At 38.8% G+C, this 26263-nt stretch overlaps 1 protein-coding gene across 1 annotated transcript in view; it reads left to right on the plus strand.

Annotated features, from left to right (window-relative positions):
• The window catches only part of ASTN1 (astrotactin 1), a 182590-nt gene that overhangs the window by 143817 nt on the left and 12510 nt on the right, over positions 1-26263 (plus strand). Inside the window, exons 15-17 of the mRNA XM_070749042.1 lie at positions 17391-17659; positions 19579-19712; positions 25157-25308. Coding sequence (XP_070605143.1) covers positions 17391-17659; positions 19579-19712; positions 25157-25308 — 555 coding nt within the window. The remainder of the gene's footprint in view (positions 1-17390; positions 17660-19578; positions 19713-25156; positions 25309-26263) is intronic.

The following is a 26263-nucleotide window of genomic DNA, read 5'->3' on the forward strand; positions in this document are numbered from 1 at the left end:
TGCTCGGCCACTTCCCTGGCTGAAGTTAGGGGGGTTTCTTCTATTTCTAACAGTAGTACCTCATCCGAAGGAACTGGTTCTTCCCCTCTTTGTGCCAAAGGGCACCTGCTTAGTCCATCAGCGTGGCTTATGGACTTCCCTCCCTTATGTATTAAGGTATACTGATAACTGGAGAGGAAGAGAGCCCATCTAATCAGTCTAGGGGACATGAACGGAGGGGTAGGTTTATCTGAAGGCAACAGTCCCAAAAGGGGTTTGTGGTCTGTTATTAATTCAAACCTCCTTCCAAATAAGTAATTATGAAATTTCTTAATGCAAGCTATTAAAGCCAGGGCCTCTTTATCCAACTGGCTATAATTCCGTTCCGCAGGGGTCAGCGTTCTGGAGAAAAAGGCTATAGGTGCCTCAGTGTTGTCTGGCATTACGTGGGCCAGTACTCCGCCCACCCCATAAGCCGAAGCATCGCATGTAAGCCTTATGGGCAAGACTGAACTGTACTGAACCACCACACTATTAGAAGTCAATAAGGTCTTTATTAGAGAAAATGCTTGGCGTTCAGGTCTGCCCCAGGTCCAGGGAATTCCCTTCTGAAGGAGTCGGTGGAGGGGTTCTGCGACCGTTGCCTTCTGTCTCAAAAAAATAGAATAAAAATTCAGAAGACCTAAAAAAGCTTGTAGTTCAGTCTTATTGGTTGGTTCAGGTGCTTCGGTAATTGCTTTTAATTTATCAGTTGTGGGGTGGATGCCCTGACTATCTATTCTATATCCTAGAAATTCAATGCTAGTGGTGCCCCATACACACTTGTCTGCTTTTACTCTGAGGCCCTTGGATTGGAGTCGTTGTAGGACAGCCCTGATTCTCTGGTTCAATTGGGGAATGGTTTTAGCCGAAATTAGTATATCATCGAAGTAGGGTATGGTTCCTTCCAGCCCCGTTAACACTCGCTCCATTAAGCTCTGAAAAATCCCAGGGGCTATGCTTACCCCGAATTGCAATCTTGTGCATCGGAAAGCACCTCTGTGCGTGACAATTGTCTGAGCCAAAGAGGTAGGCTCATCGACCGGAAGCTGCAGGTATGCCTGAGCAAGATCGATCTTTGCAAAGACTTTTCCCTCTCCTAGGGAGTGTAGGAGGTGCTGAACTACTGGTATGGGATAGGGGTGATGCTGAAGGGCTTTATTAATAGTAGACTTGTAGTCTGCACAGACTCTTAGCGAACCGTCCGGTTTCAATGGTGTGACAATTGGAGTCTCCCAGGGCCCTTGCTCTACAGGAACTAGGATTCCTTGAGCAATAAGTTGATCTAACTGATGGTCTAGTTTAGGCAGTAAAGGTAAAGGAACCCTTCGTGGTTTCAGGCGAATGGGCGGAATCTTTGGGTCTATGGAGAAAGAGATAGGGTCCCCCTTATAAGTTCCCAAAGTGGGGCTGAATACTTCAGGAAACTCATGTACAAAATCTGGGGTATCAGAGGGGGACTGTACTAAACAGATGCCAGAGATCTCAATACCTAAGGGGGCCATCCAGGTTAACCCAAGGAGGGAATGCCTTGCCCCATCCACTATTACCAAAGGTAGGGAACATTTAACAGATTTGAACTGTACAGGAATATCAATTTTACCCAATACAGGGATTACATGTCCCTGGAAATCCCTTATAATCAAAGCAGTTTGAGTTAACTTAGACTTACAGACATGTGGCATATACATTTTAAATTTGTCCCAAGGCATAATAGAGTGCCTAGACCCGGTGTCCAGTTCTAAATCACAAGGCTTGCCATTTAAAAGTAGAGAAATAATGATTTTGGTGCCTTGCGTTGAATTTGCGCAATTTACGTAAGTTTGACAGTTACCTCTGTTGTAGTCGCGGTTAGCGGCTGAGTTGTTTTTCCGGGTAAAAGATCTTGGAGGCCGGTTTTCACGGGCCTGTGGAGCCTGGTAGGAGAAACGCTGTTGGCGCGGAGCGGAAAAGGTTTCTTCTGGCTGGGGAGCCCGGCAGGCCTCAGCGATGTGACCGCGCCGATTGCAGCGGCGACAGATGGCTTCCCGAAACGGGCAGCGAAGTCGCGGATGATTTCCCCGGCAACCTGGGCATGGAGCTTGTGTGCGAGGGTATCTCGGTTGTCGTGAGGGGTCGCTGGGAAGCAGGAGGCAGGAATCGTCGGTGGCGGCTGGAGGGCTGAGGTCGTCGGCTGGATCAGCTGTGGAGGAGATCTTAGAGACGGTTTCTTTGTTGACGTGGCTTTGGAGGTCTTTGGCAGCCGCTTCGGCGACCTCGGCTGTCTGGGCAAGCTTGATGACGGTTTGCAAGGTAGGTTCGTCCTCGGTGAGGAGTTTGCCGCGTACGGTGGCGTTTTTCATGCCGAATATGATCGCGTCTGTTAGTCGAGCTTCTGGGCTGTCAAAACGGCATTTTGACAGTACGGTTCGGAGTCTTGTGGCGAATTGATTAATAGACTCAGCTTCCCGTTGGGCCATCCTGGAGAACTGATGGCGGTATACCACAGCTGGCTTCGTGGGTTTGAAATGACCCGCAAGCTTGGATTGTAAGTCTGGCCACGGCACGTTCTTGGCAGGAAGCGGATCGGTGAGCGTTTGAACCAAGTCGAAGATCTCGGGGCCGCAGTAGTTAAGGAAGATGGCTCGCTTCCTGTCGTCTTCGGCGGTCCCCATTCCGGCGGCTTCCAGGAAGATTTTGAAGCGGGTCATGTAGGCTTCCCAAGACGCTTTTTCGGGGTCGAAGTAGTCGGGTGCTCGGCCGATCTGCGAAGGATTCATCTTGCTTGTAGGTTCTCTCCGGTTCTCGTCGCCAGTGAAATGTATTGAGACGCCAGACGAAGTGCTAAAACAGTGGTTCCCTTTATTCAGCTCTTTCCGCAAGTGACAATCAGCTGGGAACTCACCAGCCGGCAATGAGAAACTCGGCTCTATTTATACTCTTAAGGCTCGCGCCAAAAGAGCTGTCCTGCGTCTGAGCCAATCAGACGCCTCCTAGCATTTCCAATCTGCCTGGTAACAGCATTCACCTCAGGCAACTATTTACATGGCATATTAACATACTCAACAGTAACCATCATAAATATATGCCTGTTGTCAAGTGCCCAAATTTTGATCATGCGATTGTGGGGATGCTACGAGAGTTGTAAGTGTGAGGGTGGCTATAAGACACTTTTAAAATGCCTTTGTAACTTTGAATGGTTGCTAAACTGGTGCTTGGTGCACCAGTTGCGGCCCTATCTGGACCAGGAGTCACTGCTCACAGTCACTCATGCCCTCATCACCTCAAGGTTCGACTACTGTAATGCTCTCTACATGGGGCTACCTCTGAAGAGTGTTCGGAAACTTCAGATCGGGCAGAATGCAGCTGCGAGAGCAATCATGGGCTTCTCTAGGTATGCCCATGTTACACCAACACTCCGCAGTCTGCATTGGTTGCCGATCAGTTTCTGGTCACAATTCAAAGTGTTGGTTATGACCTATAAAGCCCTTCATGGCATCGGACCAGAATATCTCCGAGACCATCTTCTGCCGCACAAATCCCAGCGACCGGTTAGGTCCCACAGAGTTGGCAGGACCCAGGGGAAGAGCCTTCTCTGTGGCAGCCCCGACCCTCTGGAATCAACTCCCCCCGGAGATTAGGATTGCCCCCACCCTCCTTGCCTTTCTCAAACTCCTTAAAACACATCTCTGTCATCAGGCATGGGGAAATTGATTCCCCTGGACTGTTCCGTTTTATGCATGGTTTGTATGAGATGTATGATTGCTTTTATATTAAGGGTTTTAAATTCTTTTAACTATTGGATTTGTACTATTTTTATTGTTGTGAGTTGCCCCGAGTCTTTGGAGAGGGGTGGCGTACAAATCTAATAAATAATAATAATAGAAATGATGATGATGATGATGATGATGATGATGATGATGATAATAATAATAATAATAATAATAATAATAATAATAATAATAATAATAATAATAAACAAATGGTGGTGGGTTAAAAACTAGTGGTATTTCCTGGAGGAAGAAGGGATTATTTTGTGCTAAGGAAGTTTTCTTTTTAAAGAGAATGCTTAATTCTTTTTCCTGCCAACTATTTTTCCTTTGAAATTTCCCTCCTCCTTTTACAATCACCCACTTTGATAGTATTCTAAACCTAGATTTAACTTACAATATAAATTCGAAACTCTAAGTACAGCATAGATATGGCTGAGAGCCAGTTCCGGGGAGTGCTATTGTCTAGGGAGAAATTAAACAGTGCCTGCCCAGTAATGAATCATAGGAGCGTAGGGACCTTGGACTGATCAATGCATATGGTTGCAATTGGCCTAACCACAATTTTACTTTAGAAGCTTTACTTCAATATTAACTGTGATGGGCTTGATATGATTTAAAAATTATCTTTTATACCGGCTCACCCATTCTGCTGACATGTATCAAGCACCTTCTAAAACACAGTGTCCCTTTCCCTTTTTAAAAAAAAAAAAAAATATTTCAGGCAACATTATTCGCAACCTCTTTATTTCTTTAGATCTTGAGTTTCTTTCTTGCACCAAGTTTCCCATTTCACTTCTCTTCAGTCCTGTCACCTGCCACATTTTCTGCTCTGCTTTTTTTCTTTATTGTTCCCCTTAGTGCATGTCAGGAGCTTGGTATCGATTGAAAAATTGCAAGAGATAAACCATTCTCGATCACTGTTTCTTTCTCTCCTGAGCCTGCTAAGCAGCAATTCAAAGGCAGCCAGACGTGGTCCATTTCTAGCACAATGGGAAGGTTAAGAAATGTCCTATATCTTTATAGGCCCACTCTTTGCTCTCCCCCCGCCCCCCCCCGCCCCCCGTAACAGAGGTGTTTTCTTTGATCAATTACTGGTATTAGCTTATCATCTGAAAAGCAGACATGAGCATTAGATGGTGGATTGGGAAGTATTTTGACAAGGGGGGAAAAGATTAGGGGGGGAAAGCAATGGGACAATAGTCAGAAGCTTGTCAGGGGAACATCCAACCTGGAAATAAGGAATAATTTATGATTAATCAATGCAACAGCTTGCTGGAGGATTTCAAGAAAAGATTGGACATCCATTTTTCTCAGGTGATTCAAGAACTCCACCCTTGGGTAGGGAATTTAACTAGAAGACCTCCAAGATCCCTTGCAGCCCTATGATTTCAGGATCAAAATAATTTTTACAGGATAAAAATAATTTTGGCTGTTTGTAGAATCTGTTTGTAGAATCACCCTCCTAGCCTTTCGTAAGCTCCTTAAAACCCACCTCTGTCGTCAGGCATGGGGGAATTGACATGTTCCTTCCCCCTAGGCTTATAAAATTTGTGTATGGTATGCTAGTGTGTATGATTGGTTTTTAACTTGTGGTGTTCTTAAAATTAATTTAATATTGGATTTGTCTTGTATTGCTGTTGCTGTGAGCCGCCCCGAGTCTGCGGAGAGGGGCGGCATGCAAATCTGATTAAACTAAACTAAACTAAACTAAGGAAGATAATTTTGACAGAGATATGCAAGAATCAGAATCTAGGCAGAAACATTACTTATGTCGTGTGAAACAAGACAATATTAAGTGACTCAGGCTGGGACATCCCTGATTCACCGAGGTGTAAAAAAGGAGGAGAGAGGTATAGCACAATCAGACTTGCAGTATTCTATTATTAGAGTTTCTGTCAATAAAACGTCATTCTAGTCCTCTTGTGGAGTTAATTTTCAGTCCTTCTGTTCTTTCCTAATGGAGTTGATGTCTAGTCTAATGAAAAGAAGAATTAGGGATTACATGATAGCAGTTTTCCAATATTTGAGGGGCAGCCACAAAGAAGGGGGTGTCATCTATTTTCCAAAGAAGCAGAAGGCAAGACAAGAAACACAGCAAGAATAATTAACCAGTGGAATAGCTTGCCTTCCAAAGTTGTGGGAACACAATTACTAGAGGCTTTGAAGAATAAACTGGATAACCACGTGCCTGGAATTGTACAGGGTCTCCTGCTTAAGCAGGGGATTGGACTAGAAGACCTCCAAGGTCCCTTCCAATTTTGTTATTCTGTTATTCAGATATTATAGAAACATAGAAACATAGAAGACTGACGGCAGAAAAAGACCTCATGGTCCATCTAGTCTGCCCTTATACTATTTCCTGTGTTTTATCTTAAGATGGATATATATTTATCCTAGGCATGTTTAAATTCAGTTACTGTGGATTTACCAACCACGTCTGCTGGAAGTTTGTTCCAAGGATCTACTACTATCTGAAATGTGATTAAAAATGTACGATCTGACTTTCTGGTATTATTAGGTAATTCCAGTTTCTGCTTCTGTTTTTTATTTAATGGTTCTGTCTTTGAAAGTGCCTTAAATGTTTTTTATTTAATGGTTCTGTCTTTGAAAGTGCCTTAAATGTTTTTTATTTAATGGTTCTGTCTTTGAAAGTGCCTTAAATGTGTCATTGATTGCATTAATGTTAATAAATATAATCATAGTCAGACAGAAATCTCTTGGTGGATTATCGGTTGTTGTAACAAAAACATAGTGGTAATCTGTTGTGGTTTTTTAAAATCCATTGTTAGTTCTGGAGAAACAAATAGTCTGAGTAGCTGAGGATATATGCATCAGGTTGTCTGATAAAACCAACTATAATCCTATCTTGACAAGGTTAGGCCATTGTCAGGTATAAATATCCTGGTAGCCTCTTGATTGGTTCCATATGACACTGTGTTAACATCATCTTCAAGATAAAGCTGTAAGGCTATTCATCTTGATTGATCTGATTAATTAACACAAATGCTTACATAAGTACTTTATATATTGTACTAACTATAGATTCATTACTACACCATTGAAAATGTTGGTTCTGATGTAATATCTGGATGGCCGGAAGTCAGACTATATAAAGAAATCTTTTTTTCTTCTCTCTCTATTGTCCTAGTGATTGAACTCTGAATGTTCTTTCCAAATAAAGTTAAGTAGACTTATAAGGATTTCTCTATGAGGGCCCTGCTAGTGGAACACCTTCCCCTGGGAAAGCTCGTGACTGATGTCTATGTTGCAGTTTTTCTAGTACTAAAATATAAGTGTTCTATGACTGCTAGATAGTTCCTAGGATTAGGTTCCTAAAGTCCCAAAGCCAGGGAAAGTGAGAAAAATTTCTCACTTCTCATCATCCTGTTTCCATTGTCCGAAAGCTGATTCATGATCTACCCTTGATAGTTGGAATAGGAATAGAGGTATAAGGCAAAGAGTTAACTCTTTCTGCACCTTACTGACTGATTCTAGATATTTGGCAATCCAGATATGGCAGCCCTAATCTATGTCAATCAATTGGTAGAAGATGTTGGACAAGGAGAACATGATGGGGTCTTTATTCTGCAAGGCTTCCCTTGAATGACAGCTGCCACTCAAGGCAGCTGCCTTCATATATTTAGGCCACTAGCTGGTTGTGTTTCATACATGCAGAGTCTCTGGCTCCTATACAACACAACTAATATTATTCAGGATCATTTATGAGAGAGATCAGGAGATTGATTTGACTCCTCCCAGGTAAGTATTTTGCTATTTTATTATTAGCAATATTATTAGCAATGCTATTAGCAATATGAAATACTTTCAGAAACTCAAGGCAGAACATATAGGATTATGCCTCTTTTCTTCCAGCAACCAGTGTCTGATTTAGATATTAAAGGATGTTTGGTTCTATCCTTTATATCTCACTGAGAAGAGTAGGTGATTTTACCATTGTAGTTTTCTCCCTCAAGTTCTCTATTGTCCTATTCAAAAATTTTCATTCAAATATGGATTTTTGAATTTCTAAAACAAAGCCTTTTGGAGCCAGAAATCCTTCATATGAGATAGGAAGAAAGAGTGGAACCTGAATGAGTAGATTTTAGCAATAATTTTATAAATGTCCGCTCCTTGGAAGGATTTTACTTTTATTTTAGGTTTTACTTTTATTTTGACAAAAGATAGTTAGGATAGTTTCTGTTCTCATTTTGCCTCGAGATTTTTCTTTTTTGTACAATTTTTATTCCACAGTCGTTTGAGTGTTTTTGCCGAGTTACAAAGACTCCCGAAATACTAGCCACTTCCAAAAGAGGGATAAATGAATAATGATAGAGAAATCTTTCTCAGCAGCCCAGCAAGCTATAGAGCTATAGAGAGAGGCAAATGGGAATGGTAATATACATTTCACACATGCATCAATAAAGTTGACAAGGCACCATCCCAGCTTCAGTAGCAGCCTCTGCTGCCAGCAGGAACAGTTGGCATAAATTTAGAATAGAAACCAATTAAAAGATAACAAGCGAACATAAGAGAACATATGCTCGTAATAGCAAGAATCTATTTTTTTTTAAAAAAACACGCATGACCTCCAGCTATCGCAGGGGAAGTTTAAATATTGTTCAAGATCCCTACAAAAGAAATTCAAAGCAGTCGTTTCTGGCTTTTGGACAGTGCTTTGACCTTGGCCAGGCAATTTATATTAATGAGAGGAAGTCAAAGCAACGTTAAAGATGTTAAAATCTGAAGAAGGGATATTAATGATCTTCACTAAGTTAAATCCAAAGTCTGTGCCGGCAAAGAGTCCTACTTCATGTTCAGAATGTATTGCACACATTACTTTGGAAGCGGCTTAATTTTTTTGCATAAATGTGCACAATTTAAATGCCGCAAGTAAACCATATGGCACTTTTTGTCTTGTAATCTGGACAATATATGTAAGAAGGTTGGTAAGGAGAAGAAGGTAGTTTGGGAAATATGGACAAAAGTAAAATGTGAAGTAGAACTGGAATGCTGACTTCAAACAAGTTACCCACAAAGTCCTTATGTTAGTAACAGTTTTCTATTCCATTTGCATCACAGACCTTCTGTTGTCAAAATCCCAGAGTGAAGACATATCTTCCAAATTCCCCTGTTCCAGAAGCCTCCTTCCATAGCAATCACCATACACAGTGGTCTCTGTGCATTGGATATATGGATTGTGCAACTGTGCAGATACATTTGTTATGATGTACATAAGCTATATTTCTTTTCTCATTTGCAAAAGCTCAGATCCCACTTTTTGCTTCAGCTCCTGCAGCAGTCACAATGAAAACCTTCTATTTCTTCAAGCAAGAAAGCAAACAAATGAGTTTTCCTAATATTTTCCTCCCCTCTAATAAAATTAGAGCCACTCTCCATTTTTCTTGGAGAGTGTTGATGGTCAATGTTACGTTTTCCCTAACATGTATTGGCCTCTAAGGATCTATTTTTTAAATGTAAAATTGGCTTATATAGATACACAAATGTTCTTTCTATTGTGCCTCAGAGCCTTATAGCTGTGTGCATTCAGACCACAACAGTTTAAGTTGTGCTTACCACATACTTTTGTGTCCTCATTTCTTACTTGTGACATTTATTATTTATTTATTTATTTATTTATTATTTAGATTTGTATCCCGCCCCTGTCCGCAGACTCGGGGCGGCTCACAGCATAACACAACAGTTTATAACAAATCCAAATATACTTTAAAATATTTAAAAGAACCCCATTTTGCTAACAAACACACACTCAAACATACCATACATAAAATGTACATGCCCGGGGAGGTGTTTCAGTTCCCCCATGCCTGACGACAAAGGTGGGTTTTAAGGAGTTTACGGAAGGCAGGGAGAGTAGGGGCAGTTCTAATCTCTGGGGGGAGTTGGTTCCAGAGGGTCGGGGCTGCCACAGAGAAGGCTCTTCCCCTGGGGCCCGCCAACCGACATTGTTTAGTTGATGGGACCCGGAGAAGGCCCACTCTGTGGGACCTAATCGGTCGCTGGGATTCGTGCGGCAGAAGGCGGTCTCGGAGATATTCTGGTCCAGTGCCATGAAGGGCATCCAACCAATGGCAATGTGCCTACCGATTCTCAGCACTGCAGAATTGTCAACAATTACAAGCCAAAAGATGACTAATGGAAGGGTCTACTTGATGTAGGAGCAAGTATGGTTTTTAAAAAAAACCTTATATATCTTCAGTCTTTAAATAATACACACGCTGTATTATTGCTCTGCGCTCTGTTTTGATTACCACTATACCTAAGAGCAATACTCTACTATGTCAGCCTGACTTGCAACTGTTGTTTTAATGTCCATGAAGGAGTGTAAATAACAAATCTCTAGAGGTGCAATTTTCCTTGCCTCTATTGTACGAATAAATCTAAAGATAGACATTAGTAAGAGAAATCAGTATCTGTTTAAGAAATCTACCATATTAGGTTCAAAGCCCTCTGGATTAATATTTTATGAACTTTTATGTAGTTGTGAAAAATGCAGTGGGTTTTGCAACCATATAGGAGGCCAGTATATGATATAAACCCTGCCTATTTTGGTAGGGTTTATATCATATTCTGGCATCCTGTATTTATCCAGAGAGTCAAGTTTGGGTTGGTCTTAGCCTGGATCCTTTCAGTAATGTAGCCTTGATCCTAGCACTATTTTTGAGGCTAGACTATTTTCCTGATAATGATTCTATCTTTCTCATTAACTCCCAGCTTCTGACTGGATCTCTTCTCTATAGATTCCTAAAAGAGGATGAAAGATGTTTAAAAATAAGGGACACAGATACAGAGACAGGAACAAATGGCTATGTATTCCTTACTCAAAGAAGTCTGTTGAAATTTCTTTCAATTTTGAAAAGATTATTTCCTTCCCTTGTTCTTTCTTCCCTTTATAATAATCCTATTGGTGATGACAATGAACCCGATAGGCCCTGCATTGCTAGAAAACACTTGTGGGGTAAATAAAAAATAACAGTACAACAGGGTCTCCCCGGCCATAACCAACAAATTCTGAAAGCTCTTGCTGAAGCTGCCTTTGCTGCATTCTCTTCCCATTAGAGTACATTTCAAAAAGCACAGATGTACAATATCATTTCAAAGGATTATGGGGCTTCAACAGAGAATGTAAAAATATTATTTGGAACTGAAATTAGTCCATATATGCAACATTTTTAGTGCAGAATTCCTGCGAATTGTTAACTTAGTTTATTGAATCCAACCCCCTGCTCTGTAGAAGAATACATTATTTAGTACTTATGGAATGTCTGAATACTCTTTTTTTTCTGCCTAGACTGCATACTTATAACCCACCTGTTATTAACTCAGATTCTATGGATCATTGCTTAACTGCAACATGCATGTTTATCACCCATTAGACATCTGATAGGAGATTTCAAACTTGGTGTGTTCTGTGACTTCATAGCACCATCTAGCGTTTATTAGATTAATAGCAGGCTTTTCTATGGAAATCATTTTTTTTTCTTTTCACATTCTGTTCTGTAAATTAGTACAACTTGCTTCATTAAAAGCAGGTGTACGTTTCTGGCAGAATTTGAAGTATTTCTGTGAAGCATTGACATAAATCATTCCAAGCTACTATTGTTTCATTGTAGTGGCTTAATTGAAGTGCACAATCAAGGTCATTAGGACTATGCAATCATTTTAAGAACTTTTAAACTGAGACAAACTTGGAGATATTACTAAATGGAGTGTAATCATATTAACTGTGTTAATTAAGTTTGATTCATCTAATTAAATTTAAATGCCATCCAATCAAATTAAATCATTGTCTTAGCCATGGCCACTTGTTCACCATGTATCTATTTAATTTTCAGAAAACAATGGCCAGGTTAGCATTCAGCCAACCCCAGATTTTCCACATAGAGTTTATCCAATCCATGTCTGGTCTTTTGAATCATATAAAGCAAGTTTAGCTGCGACTGTAGAGAGAAGGTTGTACACTGAGCTGGAGGAAAACCGTCACTAAGCTAGCAGCAAGTTTATTGAAGCTGTTGCACCAGAAATTTTTAGCCAACTGAATTTAAATATTTTCGGGATGCCCTTCTATTACTAGAAAGTACAGGGGGATTTGATTCCAATATTTGTTGTAATGGTCCTCTTCTTGAGTAGAATTCCAACATGAGCGCTTAATGCAGCTTGAGCGAACCTTCGATTCTGTTGGACTGACCTTAAATGATGGAAGTGCAATTGTTGAGGATTTGGTGATGATTGGGGACTGGGCAGGTTCAATAGTTGAATGACTTAGGGCAGTGATGGCGAAAGTTCTATTTTCATCACCATCTTCGCTAAATGAGGCACTTGCTAAAGAGGGACTACTTTTACTGCATTATACTATATTTGCCATTTATCTAGGTTAAGGAGGTTGCTTTGAAAACGCTTGAAAATGGACCCTGAGAAAGTTCTTAGTGTCATCCATAAATTTTGCTCCTCAGATTATTTATGAACTGTTTAAATTTTTTTTTAAAAAAATCTGCTGTAGGGGAAATGGGAAAATACCATCTTGCCTCTTACACTTTAAAGTTGGTCTACCTATTTGTAGTCTTTGATTCTTGCTTTTTAACCCCAGGAAAGAATCCATAAAATTTATATGAAAATTGTATAAAAATACCCCTCTTATCTACTATATTTGCTGTTTAATCAAGAATTTAAAAAGTTCGACTATAATCTGTTTATGTAATCTTTTTTTTAAAAAAAAATGTAGAACTGCCCAGGAATATGAAAATAGTGTCATTTGTTGCACCTGAGATACTGATTGCTCTTAGCATTATATATGAATTGTTATTCTTAATCATGATTTCCATGAATTTTCATAGGACAGCCACTAAATTAACTTACTTATACTACTGTATCCTTCTTAGATTCTATCAAAGTTACATAAAATACTTCTCTAATTCTGTTAATTGAAAAGAAATTCATTTTTTTTAAATTTCAAATGTCACTATGATGGGGGGGGTTCTATTGTTTCTCAAGATCTGCTCAGTGCAAAATTATGTTTTATATTTTCATCTTTATTACCTAATTTTGCTTTTCAAGTCATGTTCCTTAGCAAACCCCGGCTTTCCCACATCTTCTTCCCCAGTTGAAAATAATGGGGTAAAGTTTTTTGCCATTGTGGACAGGAGATTGACCCCCCCCCCCCCCCCGTATTTCTTAATATTATGTGTTTCCTTTTTCAGTACTTGATCATTTTGAGTGTATTGTTCTATTTCTAGTCTCTACATACTTTCTAATTGACAATTAACTAAAGGCTTACAGGTTCTTTTTTCAAATAACTTTATGAAGAAATTAAATGAAAAGAATAAAAATCAGTAGAAACTACAAAAAATAAACAGAAAAATACAAAAATGAAATGGGAATGAAAGAGGAAAAAGAAAGAGAAAGAACTAGAAGGACAAAAAAAAAAGTAACTTCCTGAGTCATCCCAGAAGATAAAAACAATGTTAACAGCACAATCTCTAAATAAAGCATAATCTTCATTAGAAAACAGTCTGTCAGTTTTGTCAAGCATTTGATCCATTCTGTCCAAAAACATGGGTGAAAAGTATTCAAAACTTTGCACTAAGATTTCTGCTCCATTTTTCTCTCTCTAGGTCTAGTATCCAGATTCAAGATCTCCTTACCATTAAAAAAAAAACCCTGAAAGCAATCTCCATTTTCCCATTAGAATATATCTTCTAAATAATTCAGAACTATAATCCCAAATCCCTTGGCCTCTTAATCTGTTATTAACTTTACAAAACCCATCTACTAAGCACTTTTTTGCTGCCTAGTCCCAAAAAATCATACATTTTTAAAAACCTTTAAAATCAAATTTAGATCATCATCTTTTAAACAGGCAGACACTCACCCGATGAATATAGTAAAGCCATGCCGGTCTGAAGGATTTTAATTGCTCTAATATGAAAAAAGGAAAATAAAAAAAAATCCAAAAAAATTATGATTAAAGATAAAAGGTTCACTTCAAGCTTCATGTCTGCAAATATCAAACACACACTTGTGTTTGCAAATGTCTGTTTGATATTGTCCCAATTCTCAATCTCTGCATATATAAGTTGACCATCAAAATAGCAGTTTCTATTGTCTGTCTGTCTGTCTGTCTGTCTGTCTGTCTGTCTGTCTGTCTGTCTGTCTGTCTGTCTGTCTGTCTATCTATCTATCTATCTATCTATCTATCTATCTATCTATCTATCTATCTATCTATCTATCTATCTGGATTTATCTGCCGCCCAACTCTAATAGGACTTATGAGGAACAGCTGTCTAGGTCACATAAACCAGGGGTCTTCAACCTTGGCAACTTTAAGACTTGTTACTTTTACAACTTTAAGGCTGCCCTCAAAATGTCGCTACAGAGAGCACTGCACACCAAGACAACTAGACATAAGAGGCGTTTTTTTCTTGAATGCCATCACTCTGCTAAACAAATAATTCCCTCAACACTCAAATTATTTACTAAGACTGCACTACTATTACTACTAGGTTTTTTTTCTCATCATTCCTATCACCCGTTTCCTCCAACTTATAATTGTATGACTGTAACTTGTTGCTTGTATACTTAAGATTTTTATTAATATTGATTGTTTCCTCATTGCTTATTTGACCCCTATGACAATCATTAATGATGCTTGATAAATGTATATTTTCTTTTATGTACACGAGAGCATATACACCAGGCAGATACCTAGTGTGTCCAATCAAACTTGGCCAATAAAGAATTATATTCTATTGTGGATGTCAACTTCCAGAATCCCTGAGGAAGCTGGCTGAGGAATTCTGGGAGTTGAAGTCCACAAGTCTTAAAGATGCCAAGGTTGGAGACCCCTGCCGTAAACAATCTCGGATATCTCTCCTTTGATCAGGGGATATTGCACTGACTTGGATCCAGTATCCATTAGCGATTCCCCTCACAAATGCTATCTTGCTGGTTAGCAAAAGCCAACAAGGCTTCAGCTTGCCATGGTGCTTTCAGGAAATTGAGGCCTTACAGATTCTGATAGCATTTTTTCCCTCAGAGAATAAGGCTGACAGCTGACTTTCTTTTTCTGATAATCCTGTCACTTTCCGTCTTCTCTGACTTCTATCAAGGTCATCTACATTGGGTAGACAGCTCCCAGAGCATCTCATCTTTCTCTTCAGCATACTTCTCCAGACCATGCCCTGCTTCACTTTAGGTTGCTCTCCACCTAATAAGCAAGTTTAGCTGTTGGGTTTTTTCCTCCAACTCATTGGCTTCTTTAACACCTTCTGCTCATGAGCAAATTTTATATAATGCAAATATGGGTCATTTAGAATATTTGTGCATTTGGCTCCTGTGACACCAAAGAATGAGATCTTTGTTCCAAGCTGAGGTCCTTAATGTTTCCGCATTGCTTCTCAAATAGTGCGGCGGGCCCCCCGGGGAGCCATGGTGCGATGCTGGGAGGGCGCATGACCCCAGGGAACATGGGGGGGGGTTGCCATAGGGAGTACCTGACACTTGTACCAGTACCTCCATCATGTTCCTCAGCATTGTGTCCAGGGCAGCCCGTTCTAAAATAAAACATCTTGCGAATCCAATCAAACTTCTCAAATTCGTCAGAACAGGCTGACACAACACTGAGGAATGGGATGGGGATACGGGTGCAAGTGTCAGGTAGGACATGCATCTCACAGTGGGATGCTATTTTGGGGGTGGCAGGTCAGGCGGGCTGGGCCGCGATACAGTTGTAGTGGGCAGTTGGGGGCATGTGGAATGTTTACTTCTTCCTGGGGGGGCCGTAACAGAAAATAATTGTATTTATTTATTCATTCATTTGTTTTGTCAAGTACGTATTGGTGGTATGCAAAGATATAACAATATTTATATACATGTTACTAGTAAGAGAGAAACATTAGGGCAGGGGATGGAAGGGACTTTGGTGCACTTATGCACACCCCTTGCTGACTTCTTAGAAATCGGGATAGGTGAGAAGCATTGCCTTATTCAGACTAAGCACTTTACTATCTGTATCTACCGTATTATTTCAGAACTGTAAAGGGGGGGGGGGGCTGATTTCACCCTCTTTCTCTCACACAAATAACTGGACTGAGTTTTTTCTTATTCTTGGTAAGTGCCCCCTCCCTCCTGGAATCCAGCCGATTATATTCCATCATATCTCTACAGTTTTTTCTGGCTTTCCTCCATAGTTCACTTTAAAAGCAGACCTGTGTATTGGTCATTGTTTTAAAATACCTCTCTCTCAGAGTAAAGCACATCAGAAACATTTCCGTGCATAATAGATGCAGTTGGTTGTAGCAGATAATATTCTGTCTTCACAACTTTTCTCTTTCTCAGGCTGACCAGAACAATGGGTGTGGAATTTATCCCTTTTGCTATCTAACTTTCATATTTTGCTTTCTTGCCAATTGGGAGGGTTTTAACTGCATGTCTATGGAGATTCTCAATCATCCAGGTCATGATTGTCCAAAGATGCTTTTTCAAGAGACAACTGGGCTTTCTGGTTTTCCTTTGAAGACGTTTTGCTTCTCTTCCAAGAAGCTTCTTTAGCGCCAACTGAAAATGACTAAATCTGGAAATGCAGATTTAATTGCTTGTGTAAACAGGAAATAAAGTGTAAACATGTCCAGCAAAGATGAGATCTAGTTGAGGAGTGTTGTGTTTCTACCATTTTTGATTTAAGAATTCAAGCATCTCTGTGTAGTTAGTAGTGTGTAGTGTTTGCTATCACATTAAAAAGATATTATGTTAAAATCCAATTCCACAGAGAATGAGAAAATCCTGTTAACAGAGAATGAGTACTATCTAGAGTATGGGTCCCCAAACTTTGCAACTTTAAGACTTGTGGACTTCAGCTCCCAGAATACTCCAAACAGATTTGCTGGCTGGAGAATTCTGGGAGTTGAAGTCCACAAGTCTTAAAGTGGCCAAGTTTGAAGACTTCTGATCTGAGTATACTGTTTGTAGAACTTTGTTTACTTTGAATTAATTTTTAAAGATAAGTAAAGAGAAATCATAAATTGCTCAGCAAAGAATATTTTTTAGAATGAAATGACATCATAGTCCTGGCCATTTAATCTTGAATTGATGATATATGTTCATAAACTGCTTATGGACTGCTTTCTAAAATGTGTACAGAAAAAAAGTAATACTTTTAATGATATTTTTTAAAAGGGATGAATTTAAAGAGGAATTTGATGATGTACAATGGTTTTAGAAGGTTAGTAACATAAGGAAATGCTAAGATAATTGTACATATTTTCCTCTGTGGTGGGAAGGAAAAATAAGCTGATACATTTAAACTTTACTCCAAAAAACGTGAACTAATTATATCTAACAGAAGATTACAAGCATCATTAACCAGATAGCCAGGTACTGCTCCCAAATTAGAGTGAAGGTCATAATAGAAAATCTGTTATTGCAAAACAACATAACCACAACAAGTAGAAGCTTAAAATATAGGGTGAAGCCTAATTTGAAAATATCAGTTTTCTGTAGAATGCTTACACACCCTTACATGTGCAGTTTTCTCTTAGATTTGTAGGGCTCTGTAATAAAAGTTATTCCTCATTGATTCCTGATTTTATTCAGTCGTATCTGTTGCAGGTAATTCACCATCAGATGAATCTGAAGAGCGTGAGCGAGATCCCAGGGTCCTCACTTTTCCAGAGTACATTGCCAGTTTGTCAGAATCCGGGACCAAGCGTATGGCAGCTGGGGTGCGCATGGAGTGCCAAAGCAGAGGCCGCTGCCCCTCCTCCTGTCCTTTATGTCATGTGACCTCTAGCCCAGATGCCATGGCTGAACCCATCCTCCTAGAAGTCACAAAAGCAGCACCCATTTATGAGTTGGTCATCAATAATCAGACTCAGAAGGTGAGTGATTTCATAGTGATGAAAGGAAGCATTTTAGCCACAGATAAAAAGAAATAAATATCCCATAACATTTTCTGGGAATCTCAAATTTTGAAATTAGTTAGATGGTTTGCAAAGAAGAGTTAGAAGAAAAAGCCATGCAGGAAGGCATACCATGACATTTTTAAAAAACATAATGACTCAAAACAGCATCAAATGTGAGTTATTTAATATTCAGCATCAGGATATTTATGAATGCTCCTTAATCTCCTTGTATTCCTGTATACTGATCCTCTTTGCAGAACTGCAGTAATTCCTTAACATTGTTCCTTTTTTTAAAATTCTAAGATTTGTTTGGCCAACTGAAAAGGAACGTCTGCTTACACAGATTCTCTGCCTGGGTAGAAAATAATACAGTGGGTAATATCTGCATGCATACAAATATACATAATGCTTTGAGATAGAATCTTCAAAACTCTATGTAGCAGCTCACAAAGTACTTGATGTAATGAAGTCTGTTTTCAAGTCCCCAAAAGTTGGAAAGATATCCCATCCACCCAATCACCCCATCCACAAGAAGAAGCCAGGAATTGAAACCATGTCCATAATTCCAAGCTTCTGTGTCATGTCTGTTAAGCGCCAAATCTTCCTTTCCTGTCCTTCTCATGTACTTTTTCTGCTGCCAGTCTGTACTAAAAAAACTTATGTACAGCACTATGGCTAAATCTCTTAGATCAACCATGAACTAATTATGTAATGTACTAGTCTCCCATATAATAACTACGTGTGTGTTTGCTCAGATACAGAGATTGAATCACATCTTCTTCTCTTTATTGTTTCATGGCCCTCCCCACACCCCATGTTTTAAATTATGTATCTGTGTTTTATTAGTTTGGGTTCATAAATACAACGCAAAGAAATGAAAAAAATGAAAACTAATTATGTAGTCTTTGGTAAACCACCACATACTATCAATAATATGGAAACAATATTGGGATGACTTGAAAATCGTTGTGATATATGGTGGCAATCTTGAAAATAAGGAAAAGTATTATAAACACATTAAGTGGAAAGAATTGCAGCAGAGAGCAGGTGTGTTGAAAAGGCGATGACTCAAGTTAGAGCAAGCTCAATATGCCCAGTGAGACTGATCTGCTATGTAGCAATTTATTCCTATACACCTGAGTCAGATGCTGTAAACATTTAAAGTGCAAACAGGGGAATTAAAGTGGATGGCAAATTTCCCAATGACTTGGTCCTCCTTTATTTTTCTATTTATTCACCTTGAATTGCCAGCATCCCTGCAATAGCTGGCGATGTTTTCATCCTCTTTTAATTGTTCCAGAAGTGAAATCAGAAAGCAATGCTCTCATCCTTCTTTGAGGTTTGTGGCTCTATATTAAGTGTGATTTGTGTGTGATTAAGTGTGAAGACATTTGAACTCAGGTAAAGGGTATGGGGCTGTGCCTGCAGGCCTCGCCCCGCCAGTTCCTGACAGCACAATCCAATAGTCCACACACTGTATGAGCAAAAATGAAAGAAACCTTTGTGCAAATGTTTTTATTCAAGTTTAAGTGATCAGGATTAGAACTCTTCTTTAGACTGCATTGTTCATTACTGTTTAGCTTTTTTTGATCAGTCTATGCCTCCAATTACAAAGTCATTCTGACACTATTGAAATAAATAGGAAAAAATAGTCCAAACGAGCCTCTAGGAATGATTACTGCCCAAACCAGAAACCTTTCTTGACATATCCCCATCATCATCATCATCATCATCATCATCATCATCATCACCATGAGAAATAAATAGAAGGGCGGGATTTCCTTCCTATCTGTCTCATTCTATAAACATGAAGAGTAAGTTTCAGGGCTGATCTTGGTGAGGATTTTTTCACATATTCCTTATTTTCTTCTGTGCTTTTCTTTCTCTCCTTCTAGCTGCTGCAAGAGGCCACCATGAGTTCCCTGTGGTGCTCAGGCAGTGGAGATGTCATTGAGGACTGGTGTCGGTGTGACTCAAATGCCTTTGGTGCAGATGGACTTCCAGCCTGTGCACCACTCCCACACCCTGTGTAGGTGTACAACTTCAACCTTTCAGACTTAAGATCATGCTAAACGTTCTCCGGGGAAATGCCATATTAAGTGTTCTTCTTTGTAACAAATAGTGTAGCTACTGCTAATCAATGTTTCAGAGCCACCTGGAACATCTGCATTTCCAGAGGAAGCAGACAGGATCAATGGCTTTCTTGTTCCCTGATAGACAAGAATGTTGAGTGGGAAATGGGTGGAAATAGCCAGGAAATATATTGGCTATAAGGAAGGAGAATGGATAGCAGATCAGGTTTCGACATGTTTCAGACTTTGGGAAGTATGAAGTCTTAAAATCCTCTTACCTTGAACTATATTTTCAGAAACCTTTTAGAGCTACAATTGGAGATTTTTCTTACCCACAGAAGTATTATATTTTAAAAATGTTATTAAAACTTAATGCTCCACAATGGCCAAAAGAAATTTAACAAAAATTGCTATTAAATATGTTCAGTTCCTTATACTCTGCAAAGGAAGACGGAGAAACGAGAGCCGGGACACCCAGCGAACATGGGCGGGGGAGGCGGAGGACCTGGCAGGGCGGGGGGCGGCTCTGACTGCCAAGCTGAGGGAACAGACGGGAAGGCCCAGCTGGCAGGAAGGAGGGAGGGCCTGCATGGCTTTGGGTGGGTGGGTCGGTGGGATGCACAACTGGGGGTGGGGGATATTGAGTTTTTTTGTGTGTGTGTTTTGTGTAAACAGACTGAAGAGACATAGAGGCGGGCGGGGGGTTGTTGTATGAGACTATTCACACAATTGCAATAGGTAAAGGAAGTTGTTGGGGACTGGAGAGGGACCTGCCCGGGATGGCAGAGGACAAATGTGTACAACCTTGGCTACAATAGAATAGAATAGAATAGAACAGAATTTTTTATTGGCTAAATATGATTGGACACAAAAGGAATTTGTCTTTGGTGCATGTGCTCTCTATATAAAAGAAAAGAAACATTTGTCAAGAATCATGAGGTACATCACTTAATGATTGTCATGAGGTACAAATAAGCAATCAAATCCAATTACAAATCCAATTATTCTCTCCAAGGAAACAAAAAGGAAGAAAATGCCTCTAGTTTTGACAGCAACTAGAGCATCCTTCGCACTTCTCTCTTTCTGTGTATATACTCCCATCTGGTTGCTGTTTGTGATTTGTTTGTTACATCAAGAATAGAATAGAATAGAATATGGAATAGACTAGAATATAGACTAGAATAGAATATAGACGAGAATATAGAATAGGATAGAATAGAGAATAAAATAAAGGATTGACTAGAATTTAGAATAGAATATAGAATTAGAATATAGACTAGACTAGAATATAGACTAGAATATAGAATAAAATAGACTAGAATATAATATAGAATATAATATAGACTAGAATAGGGAATAATACTATACTATGTAGAATAGGATAGAATATTGAATAGAATAGAATATAAATAGAATTCTTTATTGGCCAAGTGTGATTGGACACACAAGGAATTTGTCGTTGATGCAGATGCTCTCAGTGTACAGAAAGCTGTTCCATTTTTTCAATATTTATTTGTAAAAAGGTATTCTTAATACAAATTGCAAAAAGGGTCAAAAATGAAAATGGCCAGAGTATTCTGCTGACACTTCAATTTTTGTGCCAAAAATATTTTTATTTATTAATGCAGTATATTTCCCCTGTTCCTTAAGTTTGATTTTTAGTGTTCTGTTATCTGTATTCACTGCCTAATAGTAAAACATTTCATCTAGATGTTTTAGCATCTTTTTGGATGATAGACATATTGTTCTAAGGGCAGAAACATATAAACAGTGCTTCTTTCTCTACTACTTTCTTTCTCTGCTTTGTGGGATATTGTTTAAAATAGAATAGAGTAGAATAGAATTCTTTTATTGGCCAAGTGTAGTTGGGCACACAAGAAATTTGTCTTTGGTGCATATGCTCTCAGTGTACATAAAATAAAAGATACACTTGTCAAGAATCATGAGGTACAACACTTAATGACTGTCATGGGGTCAAATCAGCTGGGTTTGGGTGAAACTTGACTTTGGTCTTCAAATCTGGCGAGTTTACGGTTTGTGGTCTTCAACTCCCATTCATAAGGTAGCATGACTGGGAGAGGAATTCTGGGAGCTGAAGTCCACAAGTCTTGAAGCTGTCAAGTTTGAAGTTTATTAAAAGTATTCTGCTACACTGGTATTTTATTAAACAGTATAATACTACACCATTTGGTTCAGAATACTTTTTTCCTTGTTTTCCTCCTCTAAAATCTGGGTGCGCCTTATATACCGGTGCGTCTTATACACCGAAAAATACGGTATGTATTACAGTACATATGTTCATTAGTAAAGCAGACCATTTTGTTTTTCTTCTATAAATACTATTCAGTTGCATTTAGGGACATGGCAAAAGCTTTATTCAAACCCTTGTCCAGTGATGGCTAACCTTCTTGCCATTGCATGCCAGAAGCAGGAGGAGTGGGGAGGGCCGTGAACATGCATGTCCACATCCATAATGGGTCCACACTCACACGCATGTGCATGTGACCCCAACGATGGCACAATGGTCTCAGTTTTTGCCCTCACCAGGCTCCAGAGGCTTTCTAGGAGCCTAGGGAGGGCAAAAAGCGGCCTTCCCCATCCCCCAAGAGGCCTTCCAGTCAGTGGACTGGAAGGCCTGTTTTTCCCTCTGCCCAGACTCCAGAGACTTTCTAGGAGCCTGAAGAGGGCAAAAATGTCCTTCCCTCCCCCGCGGAAGACAGAAATGGCCCATTTCAGAAAAGAGCACTGTATTTAAAGGGAGATGGAAAAGTTGGAGTTTTTCTTGACCCTTGAAGCCACTGCTTCCACTGAAGGGCTGGATTAACCCTAATGTTTCCGTCACGTCCTTTTAGACCCAAAACGATTTTTGAGACCCTGTAAAAATTTCCCCTGCATATCTGAAACGTGAAATTCCATGACTTTGTCTCATTTGAGGGGTTCTTTCTAAGGGTGGTGGGTTTTTTGCGGGGGGGGGGGGGAATGTTTAGTTTTTGCTGGGCAAAAAAAGTTACACTTGTTACACTCAGGGTCCTTTTAGACCTGGAGTATAAAAAGGTTGGTTCTAGCTACTGGAATGGTCTTTTTGAATACTTTTTTCACTAGTATAATAATTTGAACATTTCTAAACACAATGATTTGAAAACTGAAATGAAAAAAATAATGTTCATTTGTTTATTTTGCTCATAAAAGCCCCCCCCCCCATTTTTGTGAAATTTTGTTCATTTTCATCTAGATTAGGCTGCAAAATCTTTTTTTACCATCTTTGGCATTGGGAAACTAATTTGAACATTTCTGAACATAATGAAATGAAAATTGAAATGAAAAAAATGATGCTTATTTGTTTATTTTGCTCAGAAAAGGGCCTCACCCCCCCCCCCCCCCACTGCTGTGTGCAATTATTCCACTTTATATAGAGATTGGCCTGCCATTTCCAATTTTTTTGACCATCTTTGACAATTATTTCACTTTCTATATAGATTAGGCTTATACTTGAGTATAAGCTGAGCAAACTTTGCTACTGGAACCACAGCTCTGGTAGCAACCTAGGCTTATACTCAAGTATAAGACCATATGGTGTTATACTCGAAAATAAACAAATAAGCATCAATTTTTTCATTTCAATTTTCAGTTCATTATGTTCAGAAATGTTCAAATTAATATGCAAAGGCCAAAGATATTCAAAAAATTTAAAATTGGAAGCATTACATATATATAAAGTGAAATAATTACACACAGCTGTGGGGTGGGGAGGCCCATTTCTGAGCAAAATAAACATCCTTTTTTCATTTCATTTTTCATTTCATTATGTTCAGAAATGTTCAAATTAGTTTCCCAATGTCAAAGATGGTCAAAAAAGTCTGATTGTGCAGCCTAATCTAGATGAAAATGAACAAAATTTCACAAAAACTGGGGGGCGTGCATTTATGAGTAAAATAAACAAGTAAGCATTATTTTTTTCACTTCAATTTTCATATCATTGTGTTCAGAAATGTTCAAATTAGTATATTAGTGAAAAAGGTATTGCAAAAGACCATTCCAGTAGATAGAACCAACCTTTTTATACTCTGGGTCTAAAAGGACCCTGAGTGTAACAAGTGTATAGTAAATGGGAGAAGAGTAGCAGGGTTAAAAGGAGGGAGGGAGGAGGCTCATCAAAGAGTTTGCTTTCTACATCCAACTTCATGGTGGAAGTTTCTTCCATTCTCTTGTAAAACATTTTCTTGCTGTGCAGTTATGCAATTTCAATGAACCTCCATTCTACTGTATTTTTCCACAATCTTGGGAGGTAGACTGGCCCAAAATTACCCCATGAGCCTCTATAATAAATAGGAGATTTGAACCTGAGTCTTTCCAGTCCTAAACCACACTTTAACTTCACTACCATGGTGAAATTGTTATAGAGAAAATACATCAATTTGTTGGAGCCAAAGCAGAGTGCCTTGTAAGTGAATAATTTCATTGTGGCTCTATTACAATAGTACAATATTCAGTTACTTACAAATTTCATGAAAAAACAATAAAAACATGTGCATAATTCAGCATTCCCAACAAGATAGACAAAAAATTACTTGCACCTTAAAAACAGAGAACCAAACGGATTGAAAGCCAGGAAACATCATTTTAATCTGAATAAAAGAGACTGAGGTAACAGTTAGGTAACAGTTTAAATGGGTCACTGTGCCCTTTTTAGTTGTAGGAAAGCAAGGCAGGGAGAAATTAAACTGGAAAAGATAAATCCTGACTCACATTAATTTGTAACAGCTATTTTACTCAAATGCCAGCCTATTTTGGAATCATTCAAGAGAATATGTTAGGTTTCTTCGCCAAAGGAAAGGTCTATGTTGAAAAACTGATTTTCTGATGGTTCAAGCTGAAGTTTAATATTATCTGCACAATACTGATAAATTACTGCTATTATTAAAAAAGCATAAAATTCAACAATGGAAAAGATCTTTTGCTTTTAGATGACATTATAAGATGTTTCAAATTTCCATTTGTGCATCAAAGCTCCATGAAATTGATTGTGGGTTAATCTAACTACAATCAGTTTAAGTCAGCTAAAATTAATCAATTTACCGAAGGAACTGTTTCAACACACTGAAACACACTATTAGACATGACTCTTAACCAGAAATGTTCCAAATATATTTTAATATTGTGCCACTGCTTGCGATAATGTCAGTTTGAACCATGTAATGTGCTATTCTCAGCCTTTACCCATGTTCAGTTTAAAAAACTACTTTACATTCCTTTTTAGATTAACTATTATTAACAGGGTGGTTTTATTATAGTTAAATGGAGTCCCTTCCTCCTTTATATACATGACTTGTCCCAAAATAAATCTGATTTTCTCACAAAAAGTTCTTTCCCTGACCCCTGTTTTGCATTCTTGTCCTTGCAGGCTAAGGTTATCCACAGTTCATGAGCCCAGCAGTTCTTTGGTGGTGCTGGAATGGGAGCACTCGGAGCCACCAATTGGAGTACAGATTGTGGATTACCTAATTCGCCAGGAGAAGATCACTGACCGCTTGGACCATTCAAAGGTGGAAACTGGTGAGTGCAGCTGATCCTTCGAAGAGAAATTGCTTAACCAAATTGTATTTAGAATGGTTCCAATTAAAACCTTTTAATTAATATCAAATTCTGTCCCCTTAATTAAAATCAAATTCTGTCCCCAATCCCGTTAGATTGGTCTTATTTTATTTATTTATTTTATTAATTGGATTTGTATGCCACCCATCTTCCAGGACTCTTAAGATAAAATATGAAGGAAATAAACTGCTGACGTACTCAAGCTCTGAGTATGTTTTTGTTTTCTTTCTGTTTCCCTTTCTTTCTTCAAACATCCACCACATTTTAAATATTATTACTTAGTGGGGAGCTAAATACAAATTATGGAAAATGCAGACTCTTTTTCTCTGTATATGATTTTAGTAACAAAATATAGCATTACAATAAAGTTGTAATTATTCAGAATTAGCCCAGCAGACTAAACCAAATGAACACACCCCTTTATTTACTAATACCTAGAAGAAATAATGAAGAAATGTTCAGCATATCCCAAATTTCCCAGTTTGCATTCTGTTTTGCAGATAATACTGTTCTGTCATCTGTTCTGACTTCTGAGTTAGGATCCGCGTGGTGGTGACATTCTAATTTTTTGGGGGGAGAATTAATTGCTCTAATGAACTGTGAGGATGGGACTGGGCCGAAGTTGCCATGATCTAAACTTAGAGGAGGCATATATACAGAGAAGAGAAATGCCAAGAAACTTATTAAGCAATATTTTTTCAAGATAATAAGAAAGAATGTAGGATCATAGGAGAAATGTCATCCTGATTATCATTAAATGGGGCAGAAAAAAATGAAATAGATTAATTAATTAATAAGTACTGTGCCAGTATCAAGCACTATTTGCCTATTAACTCCTTTTCCTCAAATTCAGAGGAATCTGGTAGCATTTTTATGACTAATACATTTCATTGAAAGTCATTGTCAGGCTTTGAAG

Source organism: Erythrolamprus reginae, chromosome 3, assembly GCF_031021105.1.
Source record: "Erythrolamprus reginae isolate rEryReg1 chromosome 3, rEryReg1.hap1, whole genome shotgun sequence".
In the NCBI taxonomy this organism is placed as follows: Eukaryota; Metazoa; Chordata; class Lepidosauria; order Squamata; family Dipsadidae; genus Erythrolamprus; species Erythrolamprus reginae.